Genomic DNA, 15,193 nt, shown 5'->3' on the forward strand with positions numbered 1-15,193 from the left:
AAATAGAAAATAAGCAGCAGTTACAATCTCACAAACAGGACCTATCTTTTATTAGTAAGCACTGCATGTGTCCTATTGCATAATTCAATTAGTTCAGGTGCATTTCATTCTGCAACATGAGAAAAATACTATTTTATTCACGAAATCAAAAAGAATAGTCGCGGAAAAACCGGGAAGTACAAGCAATTTCTTGTTAAAAAAAATAAAGAAAAGAAAGAAAAAGAACATTTTTTTAAAAAGTTTAAAACTACATGTGATTAGCAAAGCTATAATACATCATCTCTTTTGCATCAGAAAAGACCGTCTCTAATCAAAATTGATAATAGTTCCTAATGAAGCTTTACAAGATATGAAGAAACAAAATTTAATTACCTGAAATGCAACTAGAAAGAATGATTTTCCAACTTCTGATACCCTACAGCCTAATCAAGCATTTTTCGGCTGACAATGAGAAAGCAAGGTGCATGCCTTCTGATCAAGTTTATATATTCTAAGGACACTACCAGCCTACATTCCTGATCTCTAATGTTGCTTCTTGAATTTTCTTCTTAAACGAATTGAAACTGCCATGACTCTTCTTGTTCCCGTGAAACGAGGTGCTTCGCTTTAAAAGAACTGGTATCAGAGGAGATACATATGTTGAATCCTTTGATGGTGTGTCCTCATACTCTGTGAAAAAGTAATCGACTAAGAAGATTGCCTGTTTCCAAGCTATACTTTTTTTAGTTTATAACTATTATATTGCCTGTTTCCAAGCTATATTTTTTTTTAGTTTATAACTATTATAGGAAACAGCGCACTTTTATTAAAAGAAAGAAAAACAGTGTTGAACTAGATTGATGGAAGTAGTATAACGTTGTTTCAGGGCATAAAACTAGTGGCTTTGGCTTCTAGGAAAAGCACGAAAGCTCGTTAAATTTCTTTAGGTCTTTTTATTAACGCGAAAGACAAAAGCCTCGATGATAGAAGAGAATGGAAAATCACCTGAGGACATGGGGAGCTGATATTGCGTCTTCAAGAATCTGGAGGCTTCTGCATCTCTCTTGTGGCATAAAACTCGCATTAACGTGTGGACGTTGAGTACATGCATGTGGTCATGATCATGAGATTCTAAGCCCAAGGAAATTTGTTCACTTGCAGTCATTAGTATCTGGATGACAGATTCAGTCTACAAAGACAAAACGTCGTTATACTACCATTTCAGACGATAATCAAAGGCTTTATAGTTCTCAGTCACAAGTGATCAAACCTCAAGTGAATACAAGTCCAGTATTCTCTCAGCAAACTTTGCTTCTTGCTCCACTAATGAATAGGGAAGCCCTTCTCCATCAGCTACAAAGAATTCCTACAAAAGCAACATTCAGTTAAATATCTTCATGACTCGTAGACATTAGCAGAGTGTAAGCAAACCCCATCATGAGAATATTGTATCTGGAAATTTTTATGCAGAAGGGACTCTGCCACGAGCTTTATCGATATCAATAAACGTGTGAGCAACTAAGAACCACTCATTCTAGGCCTTTTTGCTAAATACGATCCAAGTTTGACATTAGCATAGTATACGTTACGTTTCCATCAATGGTTACCATCAATTATAGACATCTTGGATAACGTAGCGTGATAAAAATCTAGTTCCATTAATTGTCATAATTTTTTTTGGTCAACTATATAATTTATTATAACCGTTTGATTAATATCTTACGGCTGAAACAATGATACCCATTGATAGGTAAACATTGGGGTAATATATATATATATATATACACATATAATTCTATGCTTTTAAAATCCATGCATGCCAAACAGGTGGAAAATCCATGGACTCTTGACGTAGTGATATGTTAGTTCTATGACTTACCGTTCACTCAACCAAATGGTGTTAACCCCATGGGAGTAATGTAATGTGAAAGTTTTCCTTTTCTACAGTTAAGAGGAAGTTACAAAAGACTCCCGGCTAGATAAAAGAATAACAAATACCTTCAACATGGCTAGATCATCCTCCAACAGTGTAACATCTGAATCTGAAAATGCACGAGAAGGACCTCCGTCAAGCAACACCCATGCAAAGCCTTCCTGAATCACAGATATGTGCAAATTTTATTTAAAAAAAAAAAAAAAAAAAAAAAAAGAAAGAAAACATTCAAGGCTGAAATCGCACCAGTGATGCTTTGCAGATGCTTAAGATCACGAGGTCCCTAAGACAGTCATCAATTAAACCGCATACATGATCAAGGACCTACATAATGCCTCTTAGATGAACAAATTCATTCAAAAACTTATTGGTAGGAAAGAAAATTGAAACTTCAAAATTCAAACGTAAAATATGTCAATGCCTCATTCTTATGTACATGGACACACAAGTAAGACAGGAATTAGAGGGAATAGGTTTTTTATTTAAATGTCTTACAGTGTCAAAATGTGGAAGAACACTGTCCAAACGAGCACCTTCAACATTACCACGATACAAACCAGAGATAAATGCATCCCTGAGATCCCAGAACACAACTCTTGGACCTGAAATTAAAATTCAACCGACACAAAAAAGGCCAAGTGCTTTTATCCTCATTCAAAGCTTGTAAATGGAAAATTATGTTCTAAGGACAAATTTATTGTAACTAAGAAAATTCAATATTGGTCAGCTCTAGGCTTCCCTAATTAGAGATTTTGAGGGGATTTCCTTTCCCGATATACTGCAGGAGTGGTCTTATTTTTTGAGAAACTAGGCTTAGATTTGGTTTAGTTTCAATTTTTTGGACTGCCTTTGGTCTGCTGCTCATTTGACTACCAGTTTTCATTTTTATTTTTTGCACTGTTTGTTAGGACGACTTGTCCTTCTTTGTTTGTACATTTTGGTTACTTTTCTTTTCAATAAATTTCCTTGTTTCTCATCAAAAAATAGGATTATTAAATTGCAAGGAGGTTCAATTAACTCACCTATGAAGTCACAAATTTTGCTGATAGCATGGGATGAAGTATCCCTGATAATGTTAAAGGTTGTGGCAAATAGCTCATCAACTTCTTCACCGCAGGTCAGCTCCTGAGGTTCTTTCTTGGCTGGTGGAAATAGAGATCACAATTGAGCACGCAAAATATCAATCAACTTTAACTCAATGAATTCACATAATAAAACAAAGCAGAAAGAATGCAAATAGATTGAAATGCCCATGTACAAAGTTTATTCCCAAAGCACTTATACCACAACGATGGAAAGTACCAAAAAGAAAATAGCAAACAGAATGTTATTTCCCTTTTTGACATGACCGAACTATTCTAACAAGGTTAACATTGTACGTACATGCAAGAGAATTATATCAAGACTCGCCAGGTAAAAAAAATAAGCGCCTATGTATGAAACTAATTATCTGAAACTGTATATTTGACAAAATATAGACTTAGAAACTCACCCCATATTTCTTTGTCAGATTGGCTAACAAGTGCCCATGATTTCCTAATGCCATCTTCTAGCACGTCAATTTGATTCTGAATAAACTGCACAAGGGAAGGCACAGTGTTATAAAGAAAAGTTGTAATAAGTCGATGATACATTAACAAAAATATAAATGTTGCCTAAGAACTTACACCACAACATATTCTACCAAGGCAGAAAAATTTCCTAGAACAAACTAGCTCTCTCCCTCTCTCTCTCTAAAGGAAAGAATTGATTTCTCTCAAAGGCAAAATAGAAGGGGGGATGAGTGTGTGTGTGTGTGTGTGGTTGGGGGGGCGAGATAAAAAACAATCCCATTGAATATGCGACTGCATAATAAAACTTCACTACGTTCAAAATATATACCAACTCCTCACAACTCATGAAATTCAAGTTTTTAACGGACCTGAAAAGATATTGGAAGAGGCCAACTAGCTGAGCAATCCTAATAAAATTTTAATTTCACCTTGCATGGTACAGGAGCTAGGTGATGGTTGGTGATATTAGACTTTTTCTACCACGATAGGAAGTCAAAAACTGGAAATGGTTTTAGCAGCTGTGAAGAGAATATCGTTGTAATGAACGCTTTTACCTTATTAATTCAATTAAAAAAAGGATGATAATTTCAGGAATCTGATACACGAGTAAAGATTCTACCCTGAAAAGAACTAGATTATACAATTCAGCATTTTAACTAACATTCAACCAAAAAACACACACACACACTGATATGTCAACCCAGATACAAGGTCAATTTGAATAAGTGAAAAAGAAAAGCACTTACTTTTAAAGTGTTTAATCTGACACAAAGTTTGGACACTGTCAAATTATTTAACTTGTTGATTACATTGTCATCTAAAAGAATACACTCCAGCAGCTTTTTCTTCATTATTTGCATTGATGTCTCCTTGTAACGAGTCAAGGGAGGAGCTGATGGATACAAGTGATTCTTCTCAACTGTAATCGCAATGGTATTATAATTAAAATTGTATACCTAAACTAAGTGTGCAAACTAATAAACATAGAATGATGACTGCTTTTTAACCAGTAACATTTGCTAAGAAACATTACCAACTGACTTATTATCAAAATTAATAGAAACCAATATTGCTACACAAACCCAAGATATACAACATCAACTGTATCCAATTCCAAAATGTACTAGAAGATAGCATGACACACCTAATTGATTAACCATTTTTACCAAATAGGCATCCAACGTGTGGAAGATGATAGACAGTAGAGCTTGTAAATTTGTGATGTCCATTGGAAGGTTCAATCCAAAGAGTTGATCCACAGTCTGCAAGCTCAAGTCGGATTAGAAGCGATGATATAAAACAAGAAAAAGCTGGTCCTAGATAATTCTCTCTTTTTTACTTCGTAGATAAATAACAGAAATTAAAATAGAAGCAAAAATCCTGGAAATGAGGCATTTCCAGCAGGAAGGGACAATGTGACTGCAAAAAGGTCAATTGACATCTGTTCAAGCTATCCCTGCCATATTATTCATCAGGCATCAATAGGAAAATATGATCTGATATTGAATTAACCATATACTGCTTATAGCTTTTGGAATGATACATACCTCCTCTATAATTCTAAAAACTTCAACTATAGAAGCTGCTTGTCTTTGCTGCGATGAAAGAGGTTCCCATTCCTGCAAATACACAACGCTGAAAATTAATTTGATTCTCGAATCATGCAAACAACGAATGGACAAAACTTACCCATTTTTGCAACCAACCTCCCTGTCAAAAATGCAGGTTGATTGCTATGATCAATATGAAGACATACAAATTGAAAATTAGACCTTGTATAATTCTTTCTTTTCTTTGTCAAAGTTCAAAACCATAATACTGAACCAGACTAGTACTATAATTTTAGAACTGCACTTTTTAGTAACATCATCCAACTCCCACGTGGAACCAACCTCAATATCAAATGCTCTCCCAGTCCATTCCAATATATGTGAATGCCGAGCAATCACCCAATCAAGAATGATACGTTTCGCAACTTCCCCAATCTGCACAAAAAGTCAAATGAGCATTATTTAATTTGATGTTGAAAACACAGAGGATCATATCATTCACAAAAACTTAGTAAAATAATAATCCTCATATACTAACAGGATAATGATGCAAATCATGGCTATTTTCTCCACAAGCAAGCATATACAGCTTAGTTAAATCACAATCCAACAAACGAGCAACTGGAAGCACTGACTGAGCATCTTCAGAGAGACACAAGACTTCTTTGAGAAATTTTTCCTACAAATTAAGATAAGTATCAATAAAGATCCACCAGCTGCAAAACTTTTTGTCTAGTAGGAAAGAAAACAGCGGAGAAGATGGTTATTACTTAGATATAGAAAACTGACCAGCTTTTCCCCATAAATATGATGCAATCGGATGGCAATAATTGTTCCAGATTCAGGACACCAATGACGTAGTACAGGGTAGAACACCTTGATTTCTCTCTCAACAATCAATTTAAGTTCATTTGCAAGCAGACACAAAGGATGCTTTCTTTCCACCTTTGATTCAAGATCTACACTGCTTGATATCTACAATAGAGGCATATCAATCTCACCTATAACACTAAAGAGACAACTAAAACATAATATAAAGAAAATACCAGAAAGAGTATTTTACCCGATTGTACGCAGTTTCAATAGAACTTTCCACGAATGATTTGATTATTTTAGAAGAATTGTTGTCAGAAACATTAAAGCTAGTTAACCCCATCTGCATTCATGAAAAGTTAACTGTCAAAAGAACTACTGGGTCATTTTTTTTGGTCTGCAAAAGCAACTATAGCTAATAACACCAATACGTGAACATAAAAACTAATTCTTGTCTAAATTCAACGTGAAAATGGGCAATAAAATCAAGAGGCATGAGAATAACATATAAAACCACCTCGCAAAAATTTGCCTTGCCTGTTTCAACCTTTTTTTTTATTATTATTTCTCCAAATGAGACTAACGCTTAGTGAATTAAATGTGCAGGAGCATTATGGATTTAAACAGCACGGAGCGCAAAATAAAGCTAACCTTTATATCACCATGGCTGCTAGAAGTTGGAATTCCAACTGTTGCCACCAAGGTCATCACCCTCTTAAAGTTACCAGGTTGCTGAATAACAATATCGTAATCAGAAAGAAAATAGTAAGAAATAGGCTAATGATAAATAAAAATTTGAATAGAACGGCCAAAGTTGATTTAAAAGAGAGAAATTTTAAAAATAATCACCAACCATATTGAAAAAAAATCAGTAGTCATACTTCCATACATTGATTTAGAGAGACTAAGCTTCAGTAGCAAGAACAAAAAATAATTAGGAGTGTACATAACAAAAGAAAAGCAATTAACCTGACTAAAATGAAGATGGTAGTCTTGCAGTTTACCAATGCACCAACTGCTTATAGAGAAGAATATAGCCTGAATCAAACTTAGCTTTACTTCATTGCCACCGCATTGCCTTAGGCAGGCTAGGCTATCCGTATAAATTCTCTCCTTATCATCATCTTCAACTGATGCAACTTTCTGTAACTCGAGGATTGCATATTCTAAAAGCTTGGCCTCATCTGTTTCAACAAACTTCAATGTGGATTTATCCATTAGAATATGATTACTGACAGCACTGAAATATTCTATTGAAAGTTATAAAGTTGAAGGATTATAGCTAGTGCAAAGCATGAAGTTAAGATTGAAGCTCAACCAATAGCCGTTTTGGCAAAATGATTGGGCTTGAATTCTGTGCCCAAATTTACAAATCCACACGTCCAAGTAACTATGTAGAAACATTTAAATATGCAAGCCAGAAACCCTTTTTCTATGGACATAATAAAGCAAGTAAATTCCCACCAGCTGCATTTTATCGATTTTAATAATCATCAACTAAGAAGACCTAGATGGACAATAGATATTGCATATATTTCTTTCAGAAATCATGATATTATGTGGGGGGGGACACTGTCACCAGAAAGACATTGAGACATTCTGTCAGCTCCCATATTCAACCAATGCACTTAAATTTAAATCCAGCGTTATAAAGTTTTATCTTATCCACACAAACCAGAATGTGTGCATGTCTGTGTGTTGTTTTTCTTCTCTTTTTTTCTTTGTTAGAATTCATGTTTACAGCAACATCAGAGGAACGTGCTCCATAAATATTAAGCATTGGCGATAAAATGTTCACCTGTTGGAAAAGAACCCATCCAAATATTGCATCATGAATTTTCTGAGTGATGCCTAATATTGGCCAAGTCAATTTGATAAGCTTCAGGATTTCCTCAGCTTCCTAATAAAAGGAAAAAATAGAAAAATTGAGATTCAGGCAAACAAAAATTCAATTTCTAACTCAATTCACTATAATGAAGCGCATACCTCTATGAGCTGGCTTTCATCAAGACTATCAAACACGCTAAAGAGCAGCTTCTCGTACAGTCTCATATTCAAGTGATATCCAGCAGTCCAGTAGCAGGTCTCACTTTCAATGCCAAATCGTCCAGGTAGAGATGATAACTTTGAAGCAACATGTTTGATGGTTGATAGAACTTCAACACGTTCAGATGGAGACAAGGCCATGTCCCATCGCTGCAACATCCAAGAAATAACAAGCAGGTCTACATCAACTGAAGAGTGATCGTGAAGCTTTTTTTTTTTTCAAGCGGGCAGAGCTAATTCCTTTAGACAGAAGCACTTGCTTTACATGTCAAATCATAAGGAAATACCTCTGAATTCCTGATATTTGCAAGTGAACTCTTAATGGTTAGCTGCTCAGGTGCTGCAAGATTGACAGAATACTGTAGAAGTTCTTCCAGGACACCAACCTAACAGAGTAGTTGTAAACCATCATGTTAAATCATGTTTGGAGTTCTTCATTTCATTTCCATGAATAACGTTAGTGTGATATAAAGAGGAACTTGGACAAACTGTTTGTGCCCACGACCAAAAACATTTCTGATATTTCCAAGATTTTCTCTGAAATTTAAAAATTTCTAAGGTCTTGGTATGTCTTTTGGGTATAAAAAATTTCTGACAAAATTTGGAAAAAAATTTGGTAAATAAATATCAGTAAAAACATTGATTTCCATGTGGTTGTAGTGTACTTTTTCATAAAATTTCAGGAAAATATTGCAGACATACATTAGAAAGATTTTTTTTTCTTTAATTTATCGTGTTCTATTAGCTAAACAATACATTTCTATCACCTAGCATGTTTGTACACTTTGGCCTCATTCATTTCACCGATTTGAGTTTTCAGTTCTAGGTTTCTACAGTTAAAAGTTCTCAGAAAATATCACATTTAACTTTTTTTGCTACAGTTAAAAGCTCTAAGAAAATGTTACATCTCAGCTCGAATTGAAAACTCGAATCCACGAAGCGAACGGGGCCTTTATAGATTAGGATGCTAAAATACCAATGTTGCTTGAATTGCGATGAAAGTTCCAATCACATTTGAGCTTTATAGGACTTTCTTTTTGAAAAAGTTTATAAAGTTTTTATAAAGTTTTATAGGTCATCTAATATTTATAAAGTTTTTATGTAAAACTTCCTTATTATTTTTTCAATGTTTATCATATCCTCAATTATCAAAAAGAAATATTAAGTTTTAAAACAAATATCATGGTTTCTATAATTTTTTCATGATATTTCCACTGAATTGATATTTTTTTCCAAAGTTTCTTTAAATTTGGAGCACCAATATTCCCACCAATGCAAATCTTTTCATCCTTGTCTGTACCGACAATGGTCATGTGCTAGGTGTCTAATCGATTGACAACATCAAGGCCATAAGTGATCAAACATTTTTTTATCCAAAGGATTAATAAAAATGAAATACCATAAACATTACCTGTCTACTCTTCCATTGCATATAAGACTTTTCATGCAAAAAATCAGACTTGAAAATGCTATTCAAAAGCCCCAGTGAAATTTGAGGAATGTCCGTTTTCCCATATGTTCTCCTTGTAGGCAACTGCAACCTACGCCTGACACATAAATCCATTGCTTCTGAAATCTGACAAAGACAAAATAATGCAGAAATGAAACTTTTCTCCATAAAAAACAGATAGATATTAGTAAAAATATCTGAATAAAGTACAAGCAGGAAATGAAAAGGAGGGTAAGATATCCACAAAGAAGCATCATGTAAAAGTGTACTCAAGCCTGCCACGAAAAGTCATTTTAGACTCCGCAAATTTGCAATCTGCAGTGCAACTAAATTCAACAAGTTCTTTTTCCTACATTGTTTAATGGAATAAGTGGAAGAAAAACATCAGAATGTGAAATAGAAAAGAAAACTAAAATAGTTCCGACATTTGACAGAGGTATGCCTAGACAGCAGAATCCAAGTTTGTCAGAACCTAGAAGAATATAAAGAAAGACTACAACATATAAAAGAAAATCTAGGAGGAAGACTTAAGTGTAGTACAGTAAACCGAAAGGAAAGCAATAGAAGTTGACTATCAGTTAAATAAATAATTAGACAAATATTGAGGAATCCTTCGAAACCAGAACCTCAAGACAGATATTTGAATCCCTTGAACACATCTGCTCACAAACCAACTTCTTGTGAGGACAATGTCCTTGTGCTTACTGTATATAAATGATGTTTTCTCCATTAAAATTAGTTAATTTTCTGCTGCAAATCCAACTTAGACAAAAGTATATATCTACTTCAGAGTCTGCCTGCATTACTTCATATCAGGCACGTACAAATCAGAGAAACCACTAATTGAGAAAAGTAGATTAGCTTGCCTGCATCTGTAGGCGGATAGTACGGATGAGGTTTGAATGTCTGTCAAGAGAATGAGACTGGGCATGTGGCTTTTCCTTCTTATTCTTCAATCCTAACAAGAATTTTGCATTCTTTTCTTTCTTTTTTTCCTCTACTACATAGATTTCAACCCTAGTTGCACAACAAGAATATGAGAATAGAAAAGCAAGTAAGATAAAGAGACGCTGATTCCACACCATATAAGAGGTTGGTACATGTAAAGTGATTGAGAAGTGAATTTCCAACATGTAATGGAAATGGACACAGAGACCACCATAGACACAGAAAACTAAGAGAGAGAGAGAGTGAGTGATTACCCTGAATATACAACTGATGCAAGCAATATTTCATATGCTGATTTCTGCAAATCGTCATCAGATAGTCCTTCAAAAATACTGAAGCTATGTATCAGTGTACTCAAAGAGGAGAGGCCAAAGCTATAGCATACAAATTTTGTACATTTTACAAAAAGAATTATCATTGAATTGTTTTAACCTAAAATATCTTCATGGAGTATGATGATCATACTTGAGTAAAAAACAAGCTCTGTTGACTCAGGGGTGCAAACTGCAGTCCATTAGCTATAAGGTGTATAAGAGTATAATTCATACGCACTAAGACATCATATTTTTGGAGAACAAGGAAATTCAAAAGGAGGGAGCCAATCTAATGGTTGTAGCAGAGGCCTAAGATACGTACATAATCAATTCAAATGCATTTGTAAAATTTTGGGAATGCATGTGCCTTTGGTCCCCCTCCTCCCATTAATCATAAGAATAACTAATTTTTCCTTTTTCTTTTTTAACATCTCATTTTCACAGAAACTGACTAGAGACAGAAAAAAAAAAAAAGATGGGGGCAGAGAGGAAGGAAGCAACCCTTTATTTAACACAAAGCAATGAATACCTGTACGCAGGTTAGGCAATCCTAGAGGGGGAACTTTGACATGTTTTATGGTATTTGATTTGTATTTACGACCATAGTCATCCCCAGCTGTTGCAGTGTTCTCCTCATTCAAAGAATCCATCTGTCTAGAAGAAGAAGATGACACTTTTTCAACAGTTCGTTTCTCTTCAAGGGGAGGAGGTGCACGGCGAGGAGGTGATCCAACTGATTCTGGTTCAGAAACTAGATAGTAAGAAGTGCCTGACTGCGAATGGATCTGTCAAAAGAATTGAGAATGTGGCGTGTTTAAAAATGACGTTGGACAGAAGGAAAACAGTTCCCTATCCTAGAGCTTCCTATTTTAAAGTTTCCCTGATTTTTAGATTTATTTGTTTCCTATTTAGTATTTTCTTTGTAATTTGTTAAGTTTCCCGTTTGACTTAGTTTCCTATTTCTAATCTGAATTTGTCTATTTAAACCCCAAGTTCTAACAAGTTATCAATAATATTTTATCAAAGTTTCAGCCAAATCTCTTTTTAAGTGTTCTTTTTTTGTGTGTTTGTTTCAAACACAATTCCACTGCACAAAAATTGACAGCAGAGCAAGGATTTTCATCTGGGCTGATGATTAACAACGGTGGTAGTGCGAACGGAGGTTGGAAAATGTCAGGTACTACAGTGGCCTAAAACGGCAACACAATGTTTCTAAATAACTTGTACTCCACATTAACGTTAAGTTGAATTTCCAAAGCACTTCCACCTTTGGCCTAGCTAAAGATTAGTTATCTATTTTCTACCTCTCTGTTCCAATAACATACAAAAGTGGAGAAATAACTAAAAACAATTGATTCAAACAAAATACGAGAAAATAAATGAGAGATATGATATGAATTTTACCGTCACCGGATAATCGAGTTCATTCAAGTACTTCTTGCTAGCTTCAGAAACATCAACCACCGCACCTGATAAACAAAGAGAACGGTAGCGATTCAAACAACATAACCAAATTCAGCGTTGAGTAGACAAAGAAAAAACTCTGTTTGGAAGCCTAGAATATATAGAAAAATGAAAATTTGACACAAAATATGCACTGGCAGCTCAAAGAAAATGAACGGAATATTCGAATTGGACTCTAGAAAAACACAAAATTAGGTAACTTCGACTTCCGAGAAAGCAGAAATAAGAGGACCAATAGCCTCCGCTCAGCTGAGACTAGTAAAATCAGTAAGTTTTCTCAGCTCCAGCTCACAGATTTTCTTAGCAACCAAACAAAACGAAACTTTCCGTTTCCTTTTCCAGAGAAAGGAAAAGCGAAAGAGTGCAAACTTGCCTGATGAGAGACGATCGAGGACATAATCGGCGCTGAGATTGTCAAAATCGATGTGAGAAAGAGAAGTGGTGGGACCAGACGGAGTTCGAAGCTCCTTGGCCAGACCTGACGAGAGGAGGAACTCCAAGAGCTTTCGACGGTCGCGCCGATATCGCTCTAGAAGAGAAGAAGCTTCTCGATCCTCCATAGCCAGTTAGGTCTTCGTCTTCATCGTCGTTGTCGAGAGAGAGAAACGAAGAAGGAGGAAATGGCAGGCTTTTTCGAGGAGCGCCAAAGCAGAGGGAAAAAAAAAAAAAGGAAATAAAATACTGAGATAAAAGACGACAAATTTATTTCACGCTTGGAACTTTTTCCTTTTCTGTTTCGGTCCTTCTTTTTCTTCATAATTATGATTAACGCCCCCAAGAGAAAAGGATCTTGATGGCACTATATGCCAGTCGGGAAGCATGTATAAAAGGTATAAACAAACGAAAAGGACAATAAAGAAGAAAGTCTTTCTCACATTGTTTCGTGATGAATTGAGATGTAATTTTATATGAAAATTTTTTATTATAATAAAAAAATTAAATTTAATTATTTATAAAAAATTTATTATAATTAAATTTAAATTAGTAAAATAAACAAGGTAAATTGAGAGTGTAATAATTAGATTGTTAATAAATATAATTCTCAGAATCAAAAAGGTTCTTTAGGGAATAAATTATGGAGGAGTTGCCGTAGGGTATGAGAAAAAAAATTCGTTTAATTATCAGTATTGTGAAACTGTGAGCCGTCTTATTTTTATCAAGTTCTTTTTTTTTTTTTAAAGATTTTTAATAAGTTTTTACTTGTTAGATTTATTTATTTTTTACTGTCCAAAACTATGCAATGCCGGCAGCTTTTAATCCTACCATTCAAAACTAAACACGGACAAATAATATATCCTTGCATAAGAATTATGTGACACTGTCACGTCTCCCAAACGGAGTGGGTGACGTGAAGCTCGATTAGGAGTTAATAAAGTAGATTCTCAGACGAGTCCCACTCAACTGAATAAAAATATGAATAAATTACAGAATCCCGGAGCTTCTGACACACAGGGCTCCACCCCACAGGACATACAGTATCGTACATACATGCTCATGTAAATAATCATTACAACAGACATCAACCACAGTCTAGTAATCCAAGTATTACATAAGTTTACAGAATTTCTCAAATTCCTTACATTTATCCAAGAGGATGTCCACAATCCTCACTTGATTCTAACAGCAGCACAACTCAGCTGCTCCGTAGCAATTATCCAGCTACTGTGCACCGCTCTTAGAGTCTTCTGGGAGGGGTTTAATACATTTGAAATATAAAACGTGAGCGAAATGCCCAGTAAGATATAATTTGAAATGACTTAAAATAAATGAATAAATAAATGAGCGAGTAAATTAATGAATGAATAAGTAAATAAAATTAGATATTCAGTCCCGACGGAACAGCCGGAACCTCACATCTTTTTTCTCAAAGGAAATATAACTGAAAATAACAGTATTACAGGCTTCAACGAGTAATTAGTACAAATTACTTACCTAACTAAGTGTCTCGCCTACCTGGACCGAGTTTCGGGATCTGCCCCCGATGATGCACTCTCCGCATCCTATCTAGGCTTACAGCAATAGACTCTCTTACCGGTTCACAAGATCTCTTTATTAAGAAATCATTCATTAACATTTTGAAATCGTTAATATGACCCCACGAACTACTCAAGGCGCGGGCCCCATAACTGGACAAGCCATGAGGTTCCATAACTAAACAAGTCATGGTTTTCAAAGCGTTTTTCTTTCACAAACCAATCCCTTTCTTTAAAACATTTCCAAGGCCAAAATCCTTTTTTGAAAACAGGCTCACAAAGAAAAGGGATAGAAATCCTACCTCGCACGATCAAACCTGGGACTAGCGTTGCCTTTTCCGGCTTCCGCTTCCTCAAGCCCCTTCAGTCTGAATCCTCAGAGATCACTGATGCAAGACAACACTTTAGGATCAATTCTCATTCCTAAAGCAATCCAAATCTCAATTTCCAACCAAGATTTCCTATTAGTGTGCCCTAATCCATTTTCATGTTTCAAATTATCATTTCAAGGGTTTTCAATCTCAAAACAATGATTAAAAATGTTAATCCATTCATCTCAAGTCCCCAAATGAAGCTAATTTGGGTTCTCCCCGAAAACAGGGGTCAAAACAGCAATTTCAGGCCAAACATGGTCAAATCTCGTGTCAACCGGTCGACCAGTGACAGAGCAGTGCAACACTACTGGTCGACCGGTCAACATGCAATCCGGTCGACCGCATAGGTCGACCAAACCAGTCCAAAACCTGCAAATCTCAGTCCCAAATCGAGATATTTCAAAAAAAAACCCACTAGATCTGGGTTCTAGGTCCTAAAACAAGTTCAAAGAACCCAAGATCTCCAATTTCTACTATAGTTTTACTCGAAAACCATCAAAATCCGGTTTGAACCAAAAATAAGTTTTGAAATTCAAAAACTTGAGATTCAAGAGAGGTTATTTCAGTAATCTTACCTTGAATCCTTCTCTTGACGTTGAAAACTTCTTTAAATCCTTTCTCGGTTCAAGATCCGTTTGATTTGGGATAAAAACGAGAGTGAGAGAGAAAGAGAGAGAGCACGGCAGTGAAAGTGACGAAAGAGAGAGAGAGTGCATGGGAAAGGAAAGAGAAAGGAAGGAAATAAAAGAAAATGAAAATGACATGTGTACAATATTTTAAAATAACAGTTCAGAAA

General features: G+C 35.3%; 1 protein-coding gene across 4 annotated transcripts; it reads right to left on the bottom strand.

Moving 5' to 3' along the window:
* Positions 1–212: 212 nt before the first annotated feature.
* LOC21393848 lies at positions 213–12,698 on the bottom strand. 4 transcript variants are annotated; one of them, XM_024176176.1, is made up of 27 exons: positions 12,424–12,698; positions 11,991–12,055; positions 11,116–11,371; positions 10,527–10,593; positions 10,191–10,341; positions 9,286–9,450; positions 8,162–8,260; positions 7,815–8,024; positions 7,627–7,728; positions 6,798–7,025; positions 6,480–6,560; positions 6,079–6,171; positions 5,805–5,990; positions 5,554–5,694; positions 5,358–5,450; positions 5,155–5,175; positions 5,013–5,084; positions 4,610–4,727; positions 4,212–4,384; positions 3,405–3,489; positions 2,935–3,054; positions 2,408–2,514; positions 2,159–2,236; positions 1,978–2,073; positions 1,250–1,345; positions 985–1,168; positions 213–669 (listed from the first exon to the last, which is right to left on the bottom strand). In XM_024176176.1, the coding sequence occupies exons 1-27, from the start codon at positions 12,608–12,610 to the stop codon at positions 500–502; spliced, it is 3,444 nt and encodes a 1,147-aa protein (XP_024031944.1). In that variant the 5' UTR covers positions 12,611–12,698; the 3' UTR covers positions 213–499. The 4 variants fall into 4 exon arrangements, with proteins under 4 accessions (XP_024031944.1, XP_024031945.1, XP_024031946.1 ...); XM_024176178.1 differs by having other exon boundaries at positions 632–700; XM_024176177.1 differs by lacking the exon at positions 5,155–5,175.
* Positions 12,699–15,193: the final 2,495 nt, after the last annotated feature.

This window comes from Morus notabilis, unplaced genomic scaffold (genome assembly GCF_000414095.1).
Source record: "Morus notabilis unplaced genomic scaffold, ASM41409v2 Scaffold912, whole genome shotgun sequence".
Classification (NCBI taxonomy): domain Eukaryota; kingdom Viridiplantae; phylum Streptophyta; class Magnoliopsida; order Rosales; family Moraceae; genus Morus; species Morus notabilis.